Below are 18,458 nucleotides of genomic sequence, written 5' to 3' on the forward strand. Positions count from 1 at the left end.
GAATTACTGACGCCAACTTGTGTAAGTTAAACTTGGAAATGGTTATTTAAATTTCTGTCAAGTGTCTATTCTGTCTCACAGATGTATGCCATAATGATCTGTCCAGATTCATGCACTTATGCGAATGTATGTTCTAGTGATTCATCCATATTCACATATGTGCACTTCACTATCCAAATTTTGCAAGTATCTGATACATAATCTTAAGAGCAACTAGCCAAATTTACTTACTTTCTGCCAGGAGGGGCAGATGGCTAATTAATGGAAGTCGCACAGAAGGAAAGTAAAATTTCAGTTTGTGGCACACAAGGGAAACAAAGTTTTTGGCTGGCACATGAGGCAACATTATAATGTTCAATGACATGCGAGGAATTTACTCCTACTTGAATGCCTATGACAACAGCACAGTGAATCAAAATTGACAGGATCATTTATTGCAGGTGAAACTACACCAAGCATCTCATCCCACTGTAAATTTCAAAATTCATTCAATCTAGACACTGCAGAAATCAGTAAATGGAGCAGCATCACTACCTGTGAATTCGATCTTCGTGTTGCTAAGCTTTTCTTTTGTCATGTTTGGAACATGCGTAATTTATTTGAAGTCCGCTGCTTGTGCATAAATGGTGCAAAAACCGTACATTGGCAGGACCTGAGAAATAATCTGATTATGTTAGCTGAATTCTCTAGGGTGTTAGTCAATGCATGGTGGAACGGTAGGACGGAGTGGGATTGAGCAAGATTCATGACACTGTTTGTTCTTCCTACGAGGTTGAATTTGGAGTTTTTCAAATAAAACGTGAATTTGAAGCTTTTGAGTAAAAATGTTGACTTTGGAGTGACTCTGGTTTCGTCACACATTAGAACGCAAAGTAATTGAGTGGGCCAATATACTATTTGGACTGGAATGGACTTTTGTCCTTATATATAACTAGGTTCATGCCCGTGCATTGCCACGGGATCGAATTTTTTTAATGCAACAATAGAAGTATGAAAAAACATGTTATTTTGAGATCACAAGATGAAATGAAGCATGAGAAATGAAGCGCGAGAAAAGAAGCATCAGCTAATGAAACAACAAAAGTATAGCTGCTTCCAATGATAGGAACGGAATAAGTATATGCAAAACAAAGGTTTCACAAATAAAAAACTAAACATGCTAGCGGATTATATTTGATGTGTAAAAAAATAGAGCTACAACTTCATAATACAATGAAACTCCATTTAGAAGCAACGAGCACAGATCAAACAAGAAAATGTAATACAGAAAAAGTAGAAGTCGATTTTCAAGTTACACAACAACAACTTAGTTACAAACAAGTCGTTGATGTGATGTAATTGAGATGTTGAGATCGGCATTAAAATTAACTACAAAACCAGGTTTTAGCCATTTAAATACACGTGGACACTCGTTGGATCTCCATGTAGGCAGGCTATAAAAAGTGCTTATCTCTCGATCAGACACTAAATAAACATAAAACAGTCAGCGTACTCAATGCAACTAGTAAAATTTCATCAAGACCTCCTAAACCTGGGTAGTGCTTGCATCTCGCCAAACCTTAGGCGCGTGAACGGCTCTAGTCCGTCCCATTAGATTCTCCCACCATGCCTCCTTTCCTCCAGTTTGCTTGCTATCTTAAGAAGTTTAGTTTTACGTGATATAAACAAAACCATCTATCTACATCAGACCTGTACTGGCTGCTCTGAACAGACTATAGCCGGATTTATATGTACCTACCATTGCAATGCTCTCCCTTCCCTGCATGCATGTTTTAACAATTTAAGAAGGTTAGACTAACTCAGCTAGATATTGGATTTGTAACCTGATTAGTATTTCAGATCAAATTAACCTACCAAGTTCAGAAACAGATTTGCCTTGCCATTATATGGCACGGAGATGAAATTTCTGTTGCATTGCACCCATATGCGCCTCCCTGTCACCCGAAACCTCTGAAACCTGCGATTCGATGTGCTCAACTGAAATACCTCAAGGTCCAAAACTAACAAGGTTCCTCTAAAATATCAGTACATGGTTTTGATTAAATCTGCATGCATAGGGAAGTAAGCTCATCTTCATTCAGTGAGGATAAGGACGGCTGACCAGCTTAAGCCTTTAGATAAAGGGCAACAAATTGCTTAGTCTATGCTCGAAAAGCTTGAGCCTGCCATCGGGGAGTGAGGGAGGACAAACTTTCCAGCTACTAATATGGTCAAGAAAAAAGTCAAGATTAAATAAAGCCCAATATGAAAATGGCAATTGCAATCATCCCATAATGTACCTCGCTATGTAGTAAGAGATAATATTTCGAGATGTGATTCAATGCAGAGAGGGAAATATATGTCTTATTAGTATTAACATCTGTTACAAGGAAATGATATTAATCCATATGAAAGCATTTATTATCACTGTATACTTTCTGCGAACATATATTACAAAATAATAATAATGAAAAGTATGGAAACATAAAAAGTCCAAAGAAGCAAGTTAAATAGAGCAAGGCTATTGTAACTCGTACAAATAAACAGTTGCACTTTAATTAAACAATCACTGGAAACTTAGACAAGCATAGTTGAGTCAGAATCTGATTGCCTCGGTGAAGATGAGCCTGAATTGCCTGAAAATAAACAATTATAAATCATAAGGTATGTCAAATGGGAAAAGTAATAACCAAGAATATAATGCTTTTGGGAAAGAAACTGTCAATATTACTATATCCCAGTTCCAACCCACAATGCCCCAGGATGCAAGGAAAATCAGACCCAGTTATTACTTACTCCCTCCATCCTAAATTAAATTATTAGTCATTTTAGTTTTTCTAGGTGCATAGATTTTGCTATGCACCTAGATACATGTATGTCTAGATGCATAGCAAAATTTATGCACCTAGAAAAGCCAAAACGATTAATAATTTTGGACGATGGGAGTATTTTGAACATGTGTACATGACACAGATAATAACATGTACTCAAAATATTAGGATAATATAACCATATAAGAAAAACATAGTGTTAAGCGATAAGGAACATGCATGCAGCAATATTGATTGTTACAACTTCTAGTTACATGTGTGCAAGTTCATAGCGTATTTATTATCAAGCAGATTTCTAGGGTAGCGAAACATAAATCGGATAGCAGTATAGCACAGACTATTATAAAGAAAAGATCATGGAATTCAAAAAATAAGGATGTTTATCTACTAAGTGCAGACACAGGTTAAATACAAAACAATCTCGAATTTCTAAAAATACCTTGAGATCTTCTAGGAGTAGCTGGTCCTACTCGAATTGGTCTTGTGGAACAGTATAAACCATTAATTTTAGTCATTGCATGAGTTTTGTCATTGTCATCTCCGAACCTAACAAAGCCGAAGCCTCCAGAACGGCCCGTGTTTGCATCAATAATAACTTTAGCTCCTTTCACTGATTGGTATTTGCTAGAAAAAAGTTCCAGCAACATGTCATCAGTAACATCAACAGCCAAATCGCCAACAAATATTGAGTGATCAGATGCAAGTTCGAAGCGTTTTTCTCCCATACTATATGATGCCCAATTCAACTTAAAAGCCCGATCAGTATTAGGCATTACATGACCAGAAAAATTATGTAGTGCCTTCTAGAATGCTTAACTGTGGGGGCAAACCTAACTGGATTCGAGAGATTTGGTACGGATAGTGTCACACCCTTAAATTGTTGGATCTCAGGATGTGATCAGAAAGAAAAGTAAAAGCAATGATTTTCTCATAATTTAAAATTTTTCCCAAATTTGTTTTCTTTTCAAGAAATTTAGTATAGGAAAATAATTGGTTGGTCTTCTAAATTAAATTAGGTTGTTCTATTTGTCTTGCATTCATGCTGAGTACATAATGTTTTGGATGAAAAATGAATTTTTTTTAAAATATGATTAGATTTTCTCTTAATCCCAATCTTGCTTGTAATCCTAAATCAATTCTTAAACCTTTGTCTGGTCGAGATCTTTTCAATATCTAGCCAAGCAAATTCAACTTCTATTTTCTAACCGCTAATTTATTCTTCTTTTCTGTGCAAATCAATTAACTTTTTTTTTATTTAAGCCTCAACCCATTCAACCATTTTCTTTCCCTTGGGAGTATTTCTCTCTCTTTGTGACCAGCCAACTCATCTAGCTAATAAAGCCAGCATGCAAGCTTTCACGTTCAGCTATTAGCTAGTGCTGCCATAATTTTTTTTAACATGAACTTATTATCTCTTTCATGTCTCCGCCGTCCATTCCTCTCATGGCTATCATGGCCGGGCAATCAATTCCTGAGTTGCTCATTGTGAAACTGATTACAACTATTTCTCTCATTCAATTCCCACGATAAAAAAAATGCTAATTGCTGCCTTAGTGGCGTTAGCCCAAGCCCCACTATCACCGGATATTAACTCCAGATGGCCTTCCAGCTCCCTGCTCGCAGCTATAAAAGGGCGACCAAACTTTTCTCTTGCTCTTGCACAACTCATCACACGTGTCCATTTCATCTGGTCCTTCCTCTAGCAGGCAGTCCAAGGTGCCTGCAGGTGTCGCCTTCTCATTCGTGATCCGTGGCCGCCCCAACGACAAGTCCCAGTAAACCATTTCCAACTCGATCCAACCCGACGAGCCCAAATCCGACCCACCAAAACCTTGAACCCAACTCTCTTTCTCTCCCTCTCTCCTTTCCAGCCTAGCCCACCTCTTCTCTCCTTCTCCTGCTCAGCCCAATCCCGCCGCTCGGCCTAGCTGCTACCCCGGTCTGTTCCCACCTCCCTCGCTCCTCTCCTGCTCTTTCTCACCGCCAGCCGGGCCCGCCCGTCAGCTCCTCCTCCTACATCCAGCCGCTCCACCTCCCCCACACCACGCACTCCGCTAGTTGTTACTCCTCACGCCCGCTCGCTTTCCTCCCCCTTTGCGCTGTCTTCTTCATTGCCCATGATGAGCCACCGCACCCCCTCGCTTCCTTCTTCCGTTTCTACTCCCCCCATCAAGGCACCCCCCTTGATTGCCCGTGGTGGCACTCGAGCGCCACCGGCCTTCCCTCTCCCTCCCTCGCTTCCGTTCCTCGCTTTCCTTCTTCATGCTCGCTCGCGTTGCTGCCGCCATTCCGGTGCTTGGCCGCACCAACGTCCCGCCGCTCCGCCGCGCCCTCGCTAACTTCGAGCCGTCCAGAGCTCCGCGCCGTGGTGAGAAACCTCCCGATCCTGTTTTGCTTCTCTCTCTCTCTCTCTCTCTCTCTCTCTCTCTCTCTCGGCCTCTCTCGCACCCAATTGCTCGCCGGACCACTTGTTCCACTGCTCGCTGTCGACCACACCCTACGACCACCGCGCCACCTTCCCGAGCTCGCCATTGTCTTCCCCATGGTCCCGTCTCGCTCCTGAGCCAAATCCCGTCCAACACCAAGCCCCTAGCCCCAGAATCGCCAACTCCGGTGAGTTTCCCGGCTGGCCGCCGCCGAGCGCCACCACCGGACCTCCTCGCGCCGCCATCAGAGCCGCACCAAATCCCTGAGCCATCGGATCTTCATCCAATGGCCCAGATCCAATGTAACCCGAGACAAACCTAACGGCCAGCCTTGGTTGTTTAACAAAAAGGTCTCTTGGTTTCTCCAAAATCAACCCGCAATCCTATCTAGTTCAAACATATTTACAAAAAGATCCTTTTCTTTCAGTTTTAGCCCCTGAGCTTTTCTATTTTTGAAACCGCCATCCAAGTCCTATATTTTTACAAATCTAAACTTGTGTTTTAGATTTAATTAGGTTTTAGCCCTTGGTTTCTTTTGGTGTAGTCCCTGGAAGTTCAAATCTCTCGCATATAAGTCCTTGGAACCTTGTTTTAGTCCTATCTTCGTCGTTTTAAATCCATTTTCGGTCGATTTTGTTGCATTAGTCTTTTAAAACGCTAAGCTATAGTTTAGTAGCATTGTGGTATCGTAGTTTCTATTTTAAAATTAAATATAGATTTAATTTGATAAAGATTCTCTCATCTAGTGTTTTCTAAATAATATCTATTTAAGTATCTACTCCGTCTTTCATGATTCATGTCAATCTGATTAATACCAACATGAATGTGTTTTAATTATAATTTGTTTAGTTCAACACGAGTTATAAAGTTATGCGTTTAGATGCTGTCACATGTTCTTTTCAAATTAATTGTTTAATTAGTGTAATTTGAACATAGACAATCATGATTAAAACATGACTAAGTATTACTCTGTAAATATAATTATAATATGAGTTAATTAAAATTCAGGATAATTCTTTTAAATATCGTTCATATTTATTTTCTAATTAAAATAAATGAAGCTTATAGTTATTTTGTTTTCTTTTATAATTCAAATCTTTCGACAGCTGTGGCTTTTCAACCTTAGTTCCGTTCTCAACATTTCTTGCGTTCGTGTGATCTATAGATTCAAGCCCAATACTTTAATACGCTTTTTTAAAGCTTTTATGTGATTGCTGTATTGTTCTTAGCTGTACTTGTTTGTTTTGCTTGTATGGTTGTGCCTGATGTTTGCTTCGAGTAGAAGGAGTGATGTTCGATAGCTTGAAGATCAAGAGTTTCAAGAGAGCAAGAGCTGAAGAGCAATAAGAGTACCTTTTGTTGGAGAAAGGCAAGTGACCCTAACCATCCTTCTATCTATGTTTATTTACAAAAATACCTTATATTAATTGGAATATGGAGAACTATCTAGAAAAATAGTACAACCACGAGAACCATATGCCTCTGGTCTTGACTAATTAGTTAGAGACTCTAGTTTGAAGCAGTCTTACCAAACGGGCCAAAGGGATGGCGGTGGATGGGGTATGACCCAGTCCTCTTAGGAAGTGGGCTATGCTAAGACACTATGCCAATTAGGGAGGCTTATGCTCCGCTACTGCTCCGAAAACCTTAGCGGACTACTTCTTAATAGGAAATCTTTGTAAAAGCCTCCTAGCATCCCTATGCAATCACACCTTGGAAGTGTGGTATTGTGCCTAATCAGCACAACATGGTTGGGTCCAAAGTTCTTCTGAACTTTTACGTGACTTGTGGTGAAAGTGTACAACCTCTGCAAATATTTTAAAATTGATATGTCGGCCGTGCTCACGGTCAAGAGCGGCATGGATCCTCACATGATTAATAAACTTAAAGATGGATTTTAAATTATTATTCTGGTTATTTCTTATAGCCTTGCTGAGTACCAACCATAAGTGTACTCACCTTTACTAACCGCTGCTCAGAAGAAGAAGGTGTGAAGTCTACTGAAGATAATGCTGAGTTCTAGGCATATGCAGCCCCAGTCATTTGCCTGTGAAGTTTGGAGCCTCTGTTTCCAGGATTAAGCATATATCTCTAGTACATGATACTGTTACTATTATTCACTAATGATGTCACTATATATATATAAAACTTATGATATCACTATATGTATAAAACTTGATCCTAGCTTATATATAGGTAGCACTTAGTTTTGTTTAAAACCGAATGTGACAGATACGGCCGGATCGGAGGAGCAGGCACCAGGAGAGAGAAAGAACGAACCTCGCTGCTGGAGCCGAAGCATCTGTGGAGATAGTTCTCCCATCCAGTACTGGAGGTCACCGACCTAGATCGTCCGGTTGTCCTCGGCCCCATTCCCGCAGGATCTAGGATCGCAGTGTGACCGAGGCCAGCGGCAGGAAGTGCTTGATGAACTGCGGTGGCGGGGTGGGGGCATGGCCACCATGGGGTGGTGCAGCGGCGGGTATGGGATGACTACCTGCGGCTGCGGCATGTGGTGGTGCGGGTGCGACGCGTGCGGCGGCAGAAACCGGACGGTGGCGGCGGGCATGTAGGGCATGGGAGGGCTCAAGGAGTGGGGGAATAGAGACGGGAGGTTGATGGGGTTCTGTTTTACTGCTTACACGTGGCGTGGAGCACCGGAATCGACCGGATTTGAGGCTGGAAGGAGAAGGAGGACTCCGGCGCAGGACCCGCGTGCACGAGCCTCAGGCTGCCGGTGAAGGAGACGGGCGCACGAGGCTCAGGCCGTTGGCACCTTTATTACTTAGTGCCTTCAGCCACTGGCGCAAGAGATGGGCATAGGATGTGTCGGCGCCGAGACGGAGGGGCGAGAAGTCGCGACTCGTCAGGGAAGAGAGGAACTGGCCGCGATATGTGGTGGGCGAGGGAATTGCGTGGGATACACGGGATGACCGGATGAGGCTGCTGGGCCATCGGATCAAGGGAGCGGACGGCTACCGGTGGGTGTGATGAGCGGGAGGAGCGGGACGTCGAGCCATCACAGCGAGAGGAGCGGGACGCAGAACGATCGCTCCTAGGAGATCGGGTCAAATGAACGGAGTGCTACCGTCGCACCAAAAAATTAAATTATCCCCCAATCGTTCTTTTAGTAGTAGAGATATATTAGTTTGTGGTGCTTTAGATGGGCTTTGTTGCTGTACTGTTTTGTGGGTGGAGTATGAATAAGGTCTGAGAGTTTTTCTAAAAAAAATCTGATAGTCCTAAGTACTATATTTTCTCACATCTTCATTTTAGGTATCGAATTTGTTCAAGTGAAAAGTATATCATACCATAAGGTAAGTATGCACCTGCCTGAAAGAGCTAGCCGTTTATCGGTCCTGCTTTTCAAGTTTTCATAAGACCGATGGTCTATCTTGAGAGGTGAAAGACTTTAATGCCCCTGAAAAGTATGATGAATTTGTTTGTTGCTTGTTTAATACCGACATCACTATTCTCATTATCATTTTGACATTTTTGAATGAAAAATTCTTTAAATGGACCAACAAGTTAGGAATTTACTGAGCAATTAATAAAGGAAACATGTCATGAACCCCATCTTTGTTTGGTTTGGGAACTGTGAGGACCATGATATCTATTTGCAATCTAGCAAACCACAATCAATTGATTTACTACCTGAATATCCAGCTAATTCAATTGAAAGACAAAATCACATTTTGAAAAAAACTAACCCCAGGTGTGGAATCGGCTTGTAATCAGGCTGTTTTCTATCTATTAATATAATGACGTGCAGTTCTCCAGCCATCTAACGTTTTCGAGAAAAAATGGGCTAGCCACAAAATAGTTACATTATCAGATTTAGCACAAACATCAGTGTTTCTTTCCAACATAAGTCGAAACATGAACTTCTCTGCAATCGAATCAGTGAACAAGCAGAGCTATAGTCAGTCAGCTGGTGCATCCACGAGCATAGGAACCACAGCTGAGACGAAAGTTTTCTTCTCTCTGGGTTATTGGGTCTACCCAAAACTCAACAGAATGAACTTATCCGGATTTCAAAGCAAGAAAAGTGAAAAGAAAATGAACTAAGGGAGTGATGCATAAATATCTACTGGGTACCCTCTTGCATCCCCGTGGTGCAACATTCATTCAGAAATCCTGGAGCATGTTTACGGGAAGAGAAATCATATGATGAGAAACATGTAAGGTTTCATGTATATTTACATTGTAGCTATATGAGAGCCCAATCTGCCGGTTTTCATTTATTTTTTTAGTGTATTTAAGCACTTTTGATAAAAGAATCACAACAATTTTGCTCCCTAGTCGTAGACTAGCGTCATGTTAACACGCGATAGCAAAACAAAAAAAAACTATTCACAATGATACCAGTTAATCCATTTCTATTTTATCAGAGGCAACAGTTTCTCATTAGGGTAACCATTTTCTTTTACAGAAATACAAATCCATTTTTATTTTACAGATAAATCAACTAAGTATGAACAGAAAGTGCTGAAATAACCACAAGGGTAAGAGCAAACAATCATACTAAGACACTACTTTTACTCATCAATATACATGGGACCAAGACAACTCACGTATTTACCGACAGATCGAGACGAAATCCTCATCATCGAGAACCCTTGCCTCTCTATTTCCAATAAAGTGTTCCCGTCCAATAGCATCAACAATCCGGACAAACTCAACCCTCTTCTCAAGAGGAAGAGCCTTGTATGGCAATCTCAAAACAGGCCTTGCAACCCCGAGCTGAGCCAGAGCAGTGTCCAGAGGAATCGGATTTGGTTCGCAAAATAACCATTTTATCAGAGGCAACAGTTTCTCATTTAGGGTCGCGTTCTCCCCTTCATGCATGAGACTGTGCATGAGACCAGGAACAAGGTTGCTAGTCACAGAGATAACTCCAATGGCGCCATATTTCCACCTTGAATCATGGCATTCATCATCATTGCCACTCCATACTGAAATACCTTTGTCCGTGTAGCACTTGACCCTCTCATGTCCGACGCATTCTTTCACACCTGCTATGTTTGGATGACTTGAAAGTGCTTCAATAACTGGAGGCGGGATATCCTGTCCAGTCCTTGATGGAGCATTGTAAATGATGGTTGGACCCATAGGGAGGACAGCCTTGAAATGAGCGATCATTCCTTCAGTTGAAGTCTTCCCATAGTAAGGATTAATGTGAAGAGCTGCATGCATGCCGACGGCAAATCCCTGCTCTGTCGCATGAACAGCCTCTCCAGTTGAGTTACTTCCTGTGTTGCCTATCACTTTAATTCTAGTGCCGAAGCAGTTGACAGTATGCCCAATGAGCATGATGTGCTCATCCCAGCTCATAAGGTGACCCTCTCCTGTTGTTCCTCCAACTATTACACCTTCAGCACCACCCTCTATCTGCATATTGATCAAATAATCATATGCTTCGAGATCAAATCTCCCATCTGGTAAATAAGGTGTTTTGACTGCTGTGATTAGTCTGAGGCTTGTGATGTCACCTTTTGATGTCCTATGCATCGGGCAGAGGAAGGCCATATATCAGCAGCAGATAACATGCATCACGGATTTATATGACTATTATGCCACAAAAACCACCGAATGTAAACTATCATTCTAGTTAACTTAGAAGAACTGTACAATATTACTTCATTAAGCAGAACTAACTCAAACTGCAATTACAGGTACCTGTATACCGAGCATGCAAATTTGTTTTAGACACATATTATGCCAGGGAGCAGAGGCTACAAAGGAGTGGACAGAGCTACGAGAACTGCATATATTTTCCTTGAGAATAAAGAATTAAGCAGATGGGTTACACATGACATTGAATTGATCAACACTAGCATTTGAAACAATTTGAAGTTAAGGATAGTTCTCATTTTTCATGTTGCCATTTTCCTGCTTTATCTCCAATACAAGAAATTAACTTAAAAATCTCACTGCTCCTCAGTGGCTTCAGAGAGCTGACAGGTTGCATCCCTCACAAACATTTTTTTTTTGAGAATACGCATGAAAGCTGTGGTTCTTTTTAATCGAGAAGGAAAAACATAATTAAAAGCTGTTACAGCACTAGCTGCCAGGGCACTCTCTGGTTGTCCGCTGGTACCTGACCTCACAAGAATTTGCAGTTGAACAATTAGTATGGAGGAAATTAGGATGAACATTTTGGGTATTGGCAAAAAAATTTCCCTAGAGGTCATATTCTTACAGGCACGGTAGCATGTAAACTCAAAAGGGTCTGTGAAACAACTTCAGGCCTTGTTTATCTACCAAAGATCACCTAAACTCAAAATGGACATACCTTGGGTCAATTTAATCTGGGAGAAACACTACAGAAATGGCAGGTTACCAAACCAAGTAAAAAAAGGTTCCTATTGGTGGAGAGACATTCTAAAACTCCTGGATAAATATAAAGGGCTTGCAAAAGTGGATCTAAGGAATGGAACAACTTGTCTCTTTTGGACAGACATGTGGCTAGATCAGATCCCTAGCTTATCATTTCCAGAGCTTTTCTCCTTCTCAAAGAAGAAAAGCATAACTTTTCAGAGGGCTATGACTACTGAACCCCTTCACAACCTCTTCCATCTGCCTCTTTCAGAACCAGCTTATGATAAGCTATTGTCAATGGAACAAATCTTGAACTCGGTAGAGCTTTCTCATGAACCTGACTCTTGGTCCTACATTTGGGGCAACCTTCACTTCTCCTCCACAAAGGCTTACAGACAGCTAACATGACATGCACAAGTTCATCCAGCCTTCAATTGGCTCTCTAAATCTAGTTGCCAAAACAAACACAAGGTCTTTTGTTGGCGTCTTTTAAAAGACAGACTAAGCACAAGAAACATTCTCAGAAGAAAAAATATGGCCCTGGACTCTTACCACTGTGTCTTATGCCACGGTTCTGTTGAGGAAACCTCTGAGCATCTCTTCTTCCAGTGCTCATTTTCACAGATTTACTGGGATCTTCTTCATGTGCATGTACCCACACAAGCCTCGACTGTTGATGCCATGGAAATCATTAGAAATGGGCTACAATCTCCTATTTTTATGAGCTCGATTATCCTCCTTTGCTAGGCCATCTGGACTACAAGAAATGATCTTATTTACCAACGAGTACAGCCAATGATCCAGGGATGCCGCTTTGCCTTCAAGAAAGAGCTCGGACTGCTTTTGCACCGAGTAAAAGCAAAACACAAACAACATTTAGAAGAATGGCTACGAATCTTTGCTTAGACTCTGTTCTCTCTCTGATCTTCTTTGTTTCTTTCTTTGTCTCCTGAGAGCTTTGTGTACAAACTCTACCTCCTTTTGTCTTTTAATATATAACCAGTAGGGGCTCATCACCCCTCCTGTTTCCTCAAAAAAAAAAAGATCACCTAACATGGTTATAACAAACAAAGCAAGTGCTGCTGACAATTAAAGGTCCCATATGAAGGGTATTTGCTTGTGTAAAGAGAACTGGCTTCTATATTCAACTGGTGCCCCATCGAGGGCAACTAGAGCAAACATTTGTTAAGACCTTTAAGGCGTGATTCACAGGCACTATGACCATGCACCAGCAAGTCTACGATCAAATAATAATAAATAAATAAGGAACCAATTATCTTCAGCAAGTTACCGATTTTTCGATTCAGTACTTCGCATCGGAAGATAATCGTCTGAGATGGCTGCCAGTGCAATTTTCCCTCTGCCTATTCTGTGCAACATCCAAGACCAAAAGATTTTCCTTCATTTCCACGAAAAAGAGGATTGTTTCGTGATCGAACAGATAAATGTTTTCTGCGGTGTGCAGGTGAAGGCACTTGCTGACCTTGCGGACGACCTTGGGGACGCTGCGCGGCCGCCGGTGGCGCGGGTGGGATCGGTGAGCACGTTGGTGCGCAGGGTACCGAGGAGCATCTGGTGAGCCATTGCTCATCCTCCTCTGAGCCCGGCCCGCGCGAGAGGAGATAGCGACTGGCAGGTGGAGGGGACGGGGGAGGCGGTAACGATGGCCGATGGGGGCGGGCAGCAAATCCCGATGGTGACCGTCGTCGGCCGGCAGGGGAGAAGGTGCGGGAGCGATTGGAATGCAAAGCGTGCTGGCACCGGAGGCGGAGTGGACGATGCGGATCAGGATTCCTCGCTGGTGGACTCCTACGCACGAACCCACTTGTCGCTTGACACAAGCACAACAACACTTTATTACCTACGCACGAACCCACTTGTCGCTTGACACAAGCACAACAACACTTTATTAATCTGCCTGCTCCCATTGTCGAACACTCCTGTGCTGCAAAGTTTTGATAGTAATGTTTTAGTTAATTGAGCATAATATAATTGTGGTAATTGTTGGAAACCCACTTAATGAGTGGTTCCAAGCACAACCGAGTGGTTTGCCTACAATGAGAGAGAATGAACGTACTGGTTGTCTGCTTTAGGATTCCGACTAGATCTCGGTAGCTGCTGTGAGCTTTGATTTAAGTAGAGAAGTTTACGGTGAAGGGGCGTTGGGTACAAGACTAGGCGCAAGATCCAAGCAAAAGAAGCCTTGATGCATGGCTGCATGTAAGCAGTAAATGCAGCGTGCTGCTAACTACGACTAGTCAATAGTCTAGATACTGCCTATATAAGGGTTAAAACCCTCGACAATTCTCCCCCTAAGTTTGTGTGCCTTGCTTGAGGGTACTTGGATCATCCCGATCCTGGATCGCAGCTCTAGAAACTTTGCTCGCCCGAGTGCCTTTGTCAGGATGTTAGCGAGCTGGTCCTTGGTGTTGATGTAGTCGGCGTCGATAAATCCTTTCTCAATGCAGTCGCGAATGAAGTGGTACCTCAACTCGATATGCTTGCTCCACTCATGGAAGACGGGATTCTTGCTCAGTGCCAGTGCCGATTTGCTGTCCATCATGAGCTCCACGCACTCGGCCTTCCTTCCCATGAGTTCACCGAGTAGTCGCGTGAGCCAGACTGCTTGAGTTGCTGCCGCGGTAGCTGCAACGTACTTTGCCTCACATGATGACAGAGCCACCACTCGTTGCTTGAGTGATTGCCAACTCACCGGGCACTTCCCAAGGTAGAACATATTGCCACTGGTACTCTTGTGGTTGTCGATGTCGCCAGTGTGACATTTCAGGTACTTAGGAGCTAGGCACACTAATTTCTAGTATGAAGTTGTGCTTGTTAGTGCAAAGTTTGTGTTTTCTTTGATGAATGTGTTTAAAAACTTAAATACATGTTAAAGGGTATTTCTGTAATATAGGAAAAATTAGGGTTCTTTTTGTAAATTGCGTGTAAATGGGAGATAATTTCAAAAATGTATGAAGGGTTGATTTGCAAACGTGTTTTTACTCTTTAACCACTATAAGAAGTGTAAATACTTCAAGGCTTCATTAAAGAGGTAAAATTTATTTTGGATTTATTTGAAATTGAATGATTTGTTGGCTTTTAAAAATAATTTCAAAACCCTAACTCTTTTGAAGTTGGACCCTAAAGCACTTCGGTCGCCAGAACACCGTCGCCGCCCTCGGAACCTCGCCACGCCAGCTCTGTTTCTAGTCGAACCGCCGCCTCCGAGCTTCCCTTCTACGATTCCAACCACCCCCAAGTCCGCCGTGAGCTCCTAAACCTTTTTTCCCACCTTTCCCTCACCGCCGGTGAGCCTCCTCGCCGAATTTTGATTGCCGCCGCTCGGCTTCTTTTGTTCAAGTCGATTAGGGACCCAGCTGCAAGCCTCTGTTTCTTTCTAAGGTCTTTTCTGTAAAATACCAGGGATCAATCGGCTACACGCCTGTAAGTTGCACCCCCGTCAGCTACACACCCATCGGCCACACGCCCATCGACTACTCATCGATCGGCTACACCTCTATCAACTAATTTTGCCGAAGAGAAATCGGACCGATGCGTGCACAAGTAGTTACCTAGGTTTACACCTCAGGCAGGTATCAGCTAAGGCACAGCCGATATAGGACACATCAATCAACTAAACACAGTCGATGCAGAATGCACAAATCGGACTTTTCCGATGCACACCCCACTCGTGTCACACCCGATTTATAAGAACATAAACCGAGCAATCATATATGCGCCAGGATCAAGTCACGCATATATACAACAGAATCATCAAGATATCACAACACGTATCTTGAAATAAAAGCGTATAAATTATAAATGAATATCTTCATTACAACTGAATCAAGAATCAGTTCAAGGAATGCGGAAGCGTAAAATAAATACATGCAGGATAGGGCGCCACAGGGACATCGGCTGGGAGACAACGCCTAGAAATCGTCGAGTCCGCTGATGTAGTCCTCCACGTCGCCTGGTACTGGGCAGCAGTCGAAGATATCCCAAAGAGAACAGAAGAGAGGAAGAGGCAAGTGTGAGTACACAACTTGTACTCAGCAAATATAACACAAACTATGAGGCTCTAAGGTTGGCTGACTCAACTGCATTAGCTTTTAGTCTTGACAGAATTTTATTAAAACTATTTACTATAAGTGGATGAGTTACCATAACCCGAGTTACGTAATAATTAATCAAATTTAATCATGAGACTACTGAAAACCAAGCCAAACCACAAAGATAAACCCCACTAATCAGACGGAGGATCTGAGCCGCTCATGACCGTGAGCACAGCTAGTATACCAGTTTTACATTCTCGAGAGTTTGCATAACTTTACCCACAAGTCGTGAGCCACGCTAGTTGCCCATCACACTTCCTTAGGTGAGATGACTAGCAAGCACACTATGAGACCGTTACAAAGGACACGTTGGTAAGGTATAACTGCTAAGGTTTCTGGATCAGCAACGATGGGGCCCACCTCACGGGGGTACAAGCACACAGCACAGACCAAGCCGGAGGAGCAGGGACCATTGAAGCTTACCACCCCTCTTGCCCCGCAGGTGAGTTACTCCCAAACTAAAATGACCTAATTAGTAGGTCAAGACCATCCCATTCCAGTCTTGTGGTTGCGCGGTTGTCCCAGGTTGTCGCTCTATGAACCGGTCCTTATGGAGAGTGGCCAACCAAGTACTAAGCACCGTGCTGGCCCCCTAAACCATATTTCTAATAAAACCATGTTTTAAGGAGACGTGAGCCGCTCAAGCACACAACACAGAGAGCCACTCTCAGAATTAAGTTGCATATAACCATTAATCAAATTAATTAAAAAGGACCGAGGTGTGTGAGAGCGCAGCACCTAGCACAACTAACCAAAATGCAACCCAAGGTATTTATATAAAGGATAAAAGTGGCTGGGAAATCCTTATAGGCATACAGTATTAAAATGCAGTATGAAATTGTATTTAAAAGTGATAGGATGTTCATGTTATACTTGCCTTCCTTAAAGTTTTCCTGCTGCTTCTCAAATTGCTCTGCAGAAAGGGGCTCCTGGTACTGCTCCGGTGGCTCGACGTCTACTCACGATCGCATTGCCATAACATGGTCCACACATACACACATGCACAAACAATAGTAAACTATAAGAAACAGTACACCAATACAAGAAAACAGCACACAAAACTAGTCTAAAGCTATTCTACGCGTTACAACGATCGCGTGAGCGCGAGAATCACCTAAAACAGAGCTAAGACGCGAAATCTAGGGCTAAAACAAGGTCCAGGGACCTTTTTGTAAGAAAACAGGAAGTTCTAAGGGGTTCTGGGCAAAAACCGAGGGTCTAAACGTAATTAAACTATAGACACAGGGGCTAACTTGCTAAAACTCAAGGCTAGGACGGCGGGCACTAATTCCAGGAAGCTCAGGGGCCTAAAAGATAAAAATAGGACCTGTCTGCAAATATTTTTGAACTACGGGTGGACCGCGGGTTGTTTTCTCAAAAGGGCAGGGACTGTTTAGCAAAAGGACCAGGCCGAACCGGTATCTCTCAATCTGGGCCCTCGGATCAAACACTTACGGCCCAGAAGCAAAGGGGCGCGGGCTGGCGGCGCTGCGACGCCGGCGACAGCTTTCGCGGCGGCGTGGCTCCGGGCTTGCCGGAGCTCGACATTCCCGTCGCTCTGGTGGCCAAACCTTCACGACTTCAGGCCAGGGAACATCGCCGCGGCACGGGGAACTCTCCTAGGGTGAACATAAGCGGCCAAAATGGCCCTAGCGACGGCACGGCGGTGAGGGGCGGCGGACTCGCCGGCGTGCACGCGTTCTAGGCACTACAGGTTGCCAAAAGCTACGATATCCGGCGCAAAAGGACCAGGGAAAGGAGGGAAAGCTCACCAAGGGCTCGCGATGGCTGGAGCTGCAGCGGAAGATGGTTGTCGACGATGGCCGTGCGGCGGAGGCGGGGCGGCGCTCGCGGACCGGCGGCTACAGACGGCCCCGAGGTTATGGTCGCACTAGATCACTTCGGGAAGCTCCTATGAAGGTGGAAAAGGGGTTAAGATGGATCGGGAAACGTCGGCGGCGGCCTCGTGGCAAAATCCTGGCGATGCGGAAGCGTAGGGCCCAAATTGCCGGCTCGGAGAGCTTCTATGCGATGAGGCGGAGCTGTTGCGGGGGTCGTGGGGTCGGGGGCGCGGCGGAGCGGCCTAACCACGGCAAGGCCGAGGAGGCTGACGCGGCGGATGCAAGGGGGCGGCGGCGCTGAGGGTCTCCGGTGGATGCTGCGGCTAGGGTTAGGGTTCTAGGGCGCAGGGGTTTCCTTTTTGTAGGGCGGCGGGGTCAATCTCGGCGTGCGGGCCCGGGAGAATAGCTCGCCGGAGATCTCGCGGCCGGTTGAAGCTCGGGGAGGAAGAAAAGGAAAGGGAAGGGAGGGCGCTGACGCGTGGGGCCGAAGAGGCAGAGAGAGAAAGGAGGGAGAGCGGGCGCGCGGGCGGGGAGGCCGGCGCCGACAGGCGGGTGCTGACGCGTGGGGCTGAAGAGGCAGTGGAGGAAAGAGAGGGGGCCGCTCGGGGAAGCTGGGGCTGCTGGGCCGAGCCAGCCCACGCGGGAAGGAGGGAGGAGGAGGAAGGAAGTGGGCTTGGGCCGACTGGGCTGGCTGCTTTCTTTTCTTCTTCTTTTCTTTTTCTTTTCCCACACTTAAACTATTCAAACAATTCTATTTGACTGCAAATAAATTTGAATTCAAACCCTATACACTCAATACAAAGAAACAATGCTCCAGCATGAATGCACAAATAAGTTCATCTTATAATAAATTTTATTTTCTTGTGTTATAAAATTACTTTAAATGCAAGATAAATTAGAGAAACCCCTGGAAATTTTTTTTGAGCCAAAATAAATTCAGTAAAA

At 43.9% G+C, this 18,458-nt stretch overlaps 1 protein-coding gene across 3 annotated transcripts; it reads right to left on the minus strand.

Moving 5' to 3' along the window:
• Positions 1-1,283: 1,283 nt before the first annotated feature.
• LOC112888744 (4-hydroxy-tetrahydrodipicolinate synthase 1, chloroplastic-like) lies at positions 1,284-13,408 on the minus strand. 3 transcript variants are annotated; one of them, XR_003227911.1, is made up of 5 exons: positions 13,041-13,408; positions 12,849-12,926; positions 3,250-3,434; positions 1,855-2,615; positions 1,284-1,759 (listed from the first exon to the last, which is right to left on the minus strand). XR_003227911.1 is itself a non-coding variant. In XM_025955057.1 (3 exons), the coding sequence occupies exons 1-3, from the start codon at positions 13,139-13,141 to the stop codon at positions 9,815-9,817; spliced, it is 1,104 nt and encodes a 367-aa protein (XP_025810842.1). In that variant the 5' UTR covers positions 13,142-13,395; the 3' UTR covers positions 9,599-9,814. The 3 variants fall into 3 exon arrangements, 2 of the variants coding, with proteins under 2 accessions (XP_025810842.1, XP_025810843.1); XM_025955057.1 differs by lacking the exons at positions 1,284-1,759; positions 1,855-2,615; positions 3,250-3,434 and adding an exon at positions 9,599-10,739 and having other exon boundaries at positions 13,041-13,395; XM_025955058.1 differs by lacking the exons at positions 1,284-1,759; positions 1,855-2,615; positions 3,250-3,434; positions 12,849-12,926; positions 13,041-13,408 and adding exons at positions 9,599-10,627; positions 10,729-10,739; positions 12,110-12,842.
• Between the last annotated feature and the right edge of the window lie 5,050 nt (positions 13,409-18,458).

The sequence above is a fragment of the Panicum hallii genome, chromosome 4 (genome assembly GCF_002211085.1).
Source record: "Panicum hallii strain FIL2 chromosome 4, PHallii_v3.1, whole genome shotgun sequence".
Taxonomy (NCBI): domain Eukaryota; kingdom Viridiplantae; phylum Streptophyta; class Magnoliopsida; order Poales; family Poaceae; genus Panicum; species Panicum hallii.

Excerpts from the sequence above, each read along its gene's own strand:
- LOC112888744 (XM_025955057.1), bottom strand. The coding sequence starts at position 13,141 with ATGGCTCACCAGATGCTCCTCGGTACCCTGCGCACCAACGTGCTCACC. Across the intron at positions 12,927-13,040 it reads TCCCCAAGGTCGTCCGCAAG|AATAGGCAGAGGGAAAATTG; the intron begins GTCAGCAAGTGC and ends GATGTTGCACAG. Across the intron at positions 10,740-12,848 it reads AGTACTGAATCGAAAAATCG|GACATCAAAAGGTGACATCA; the intron begins GTAACTTGCTGA and ends CCCGATGCATAG.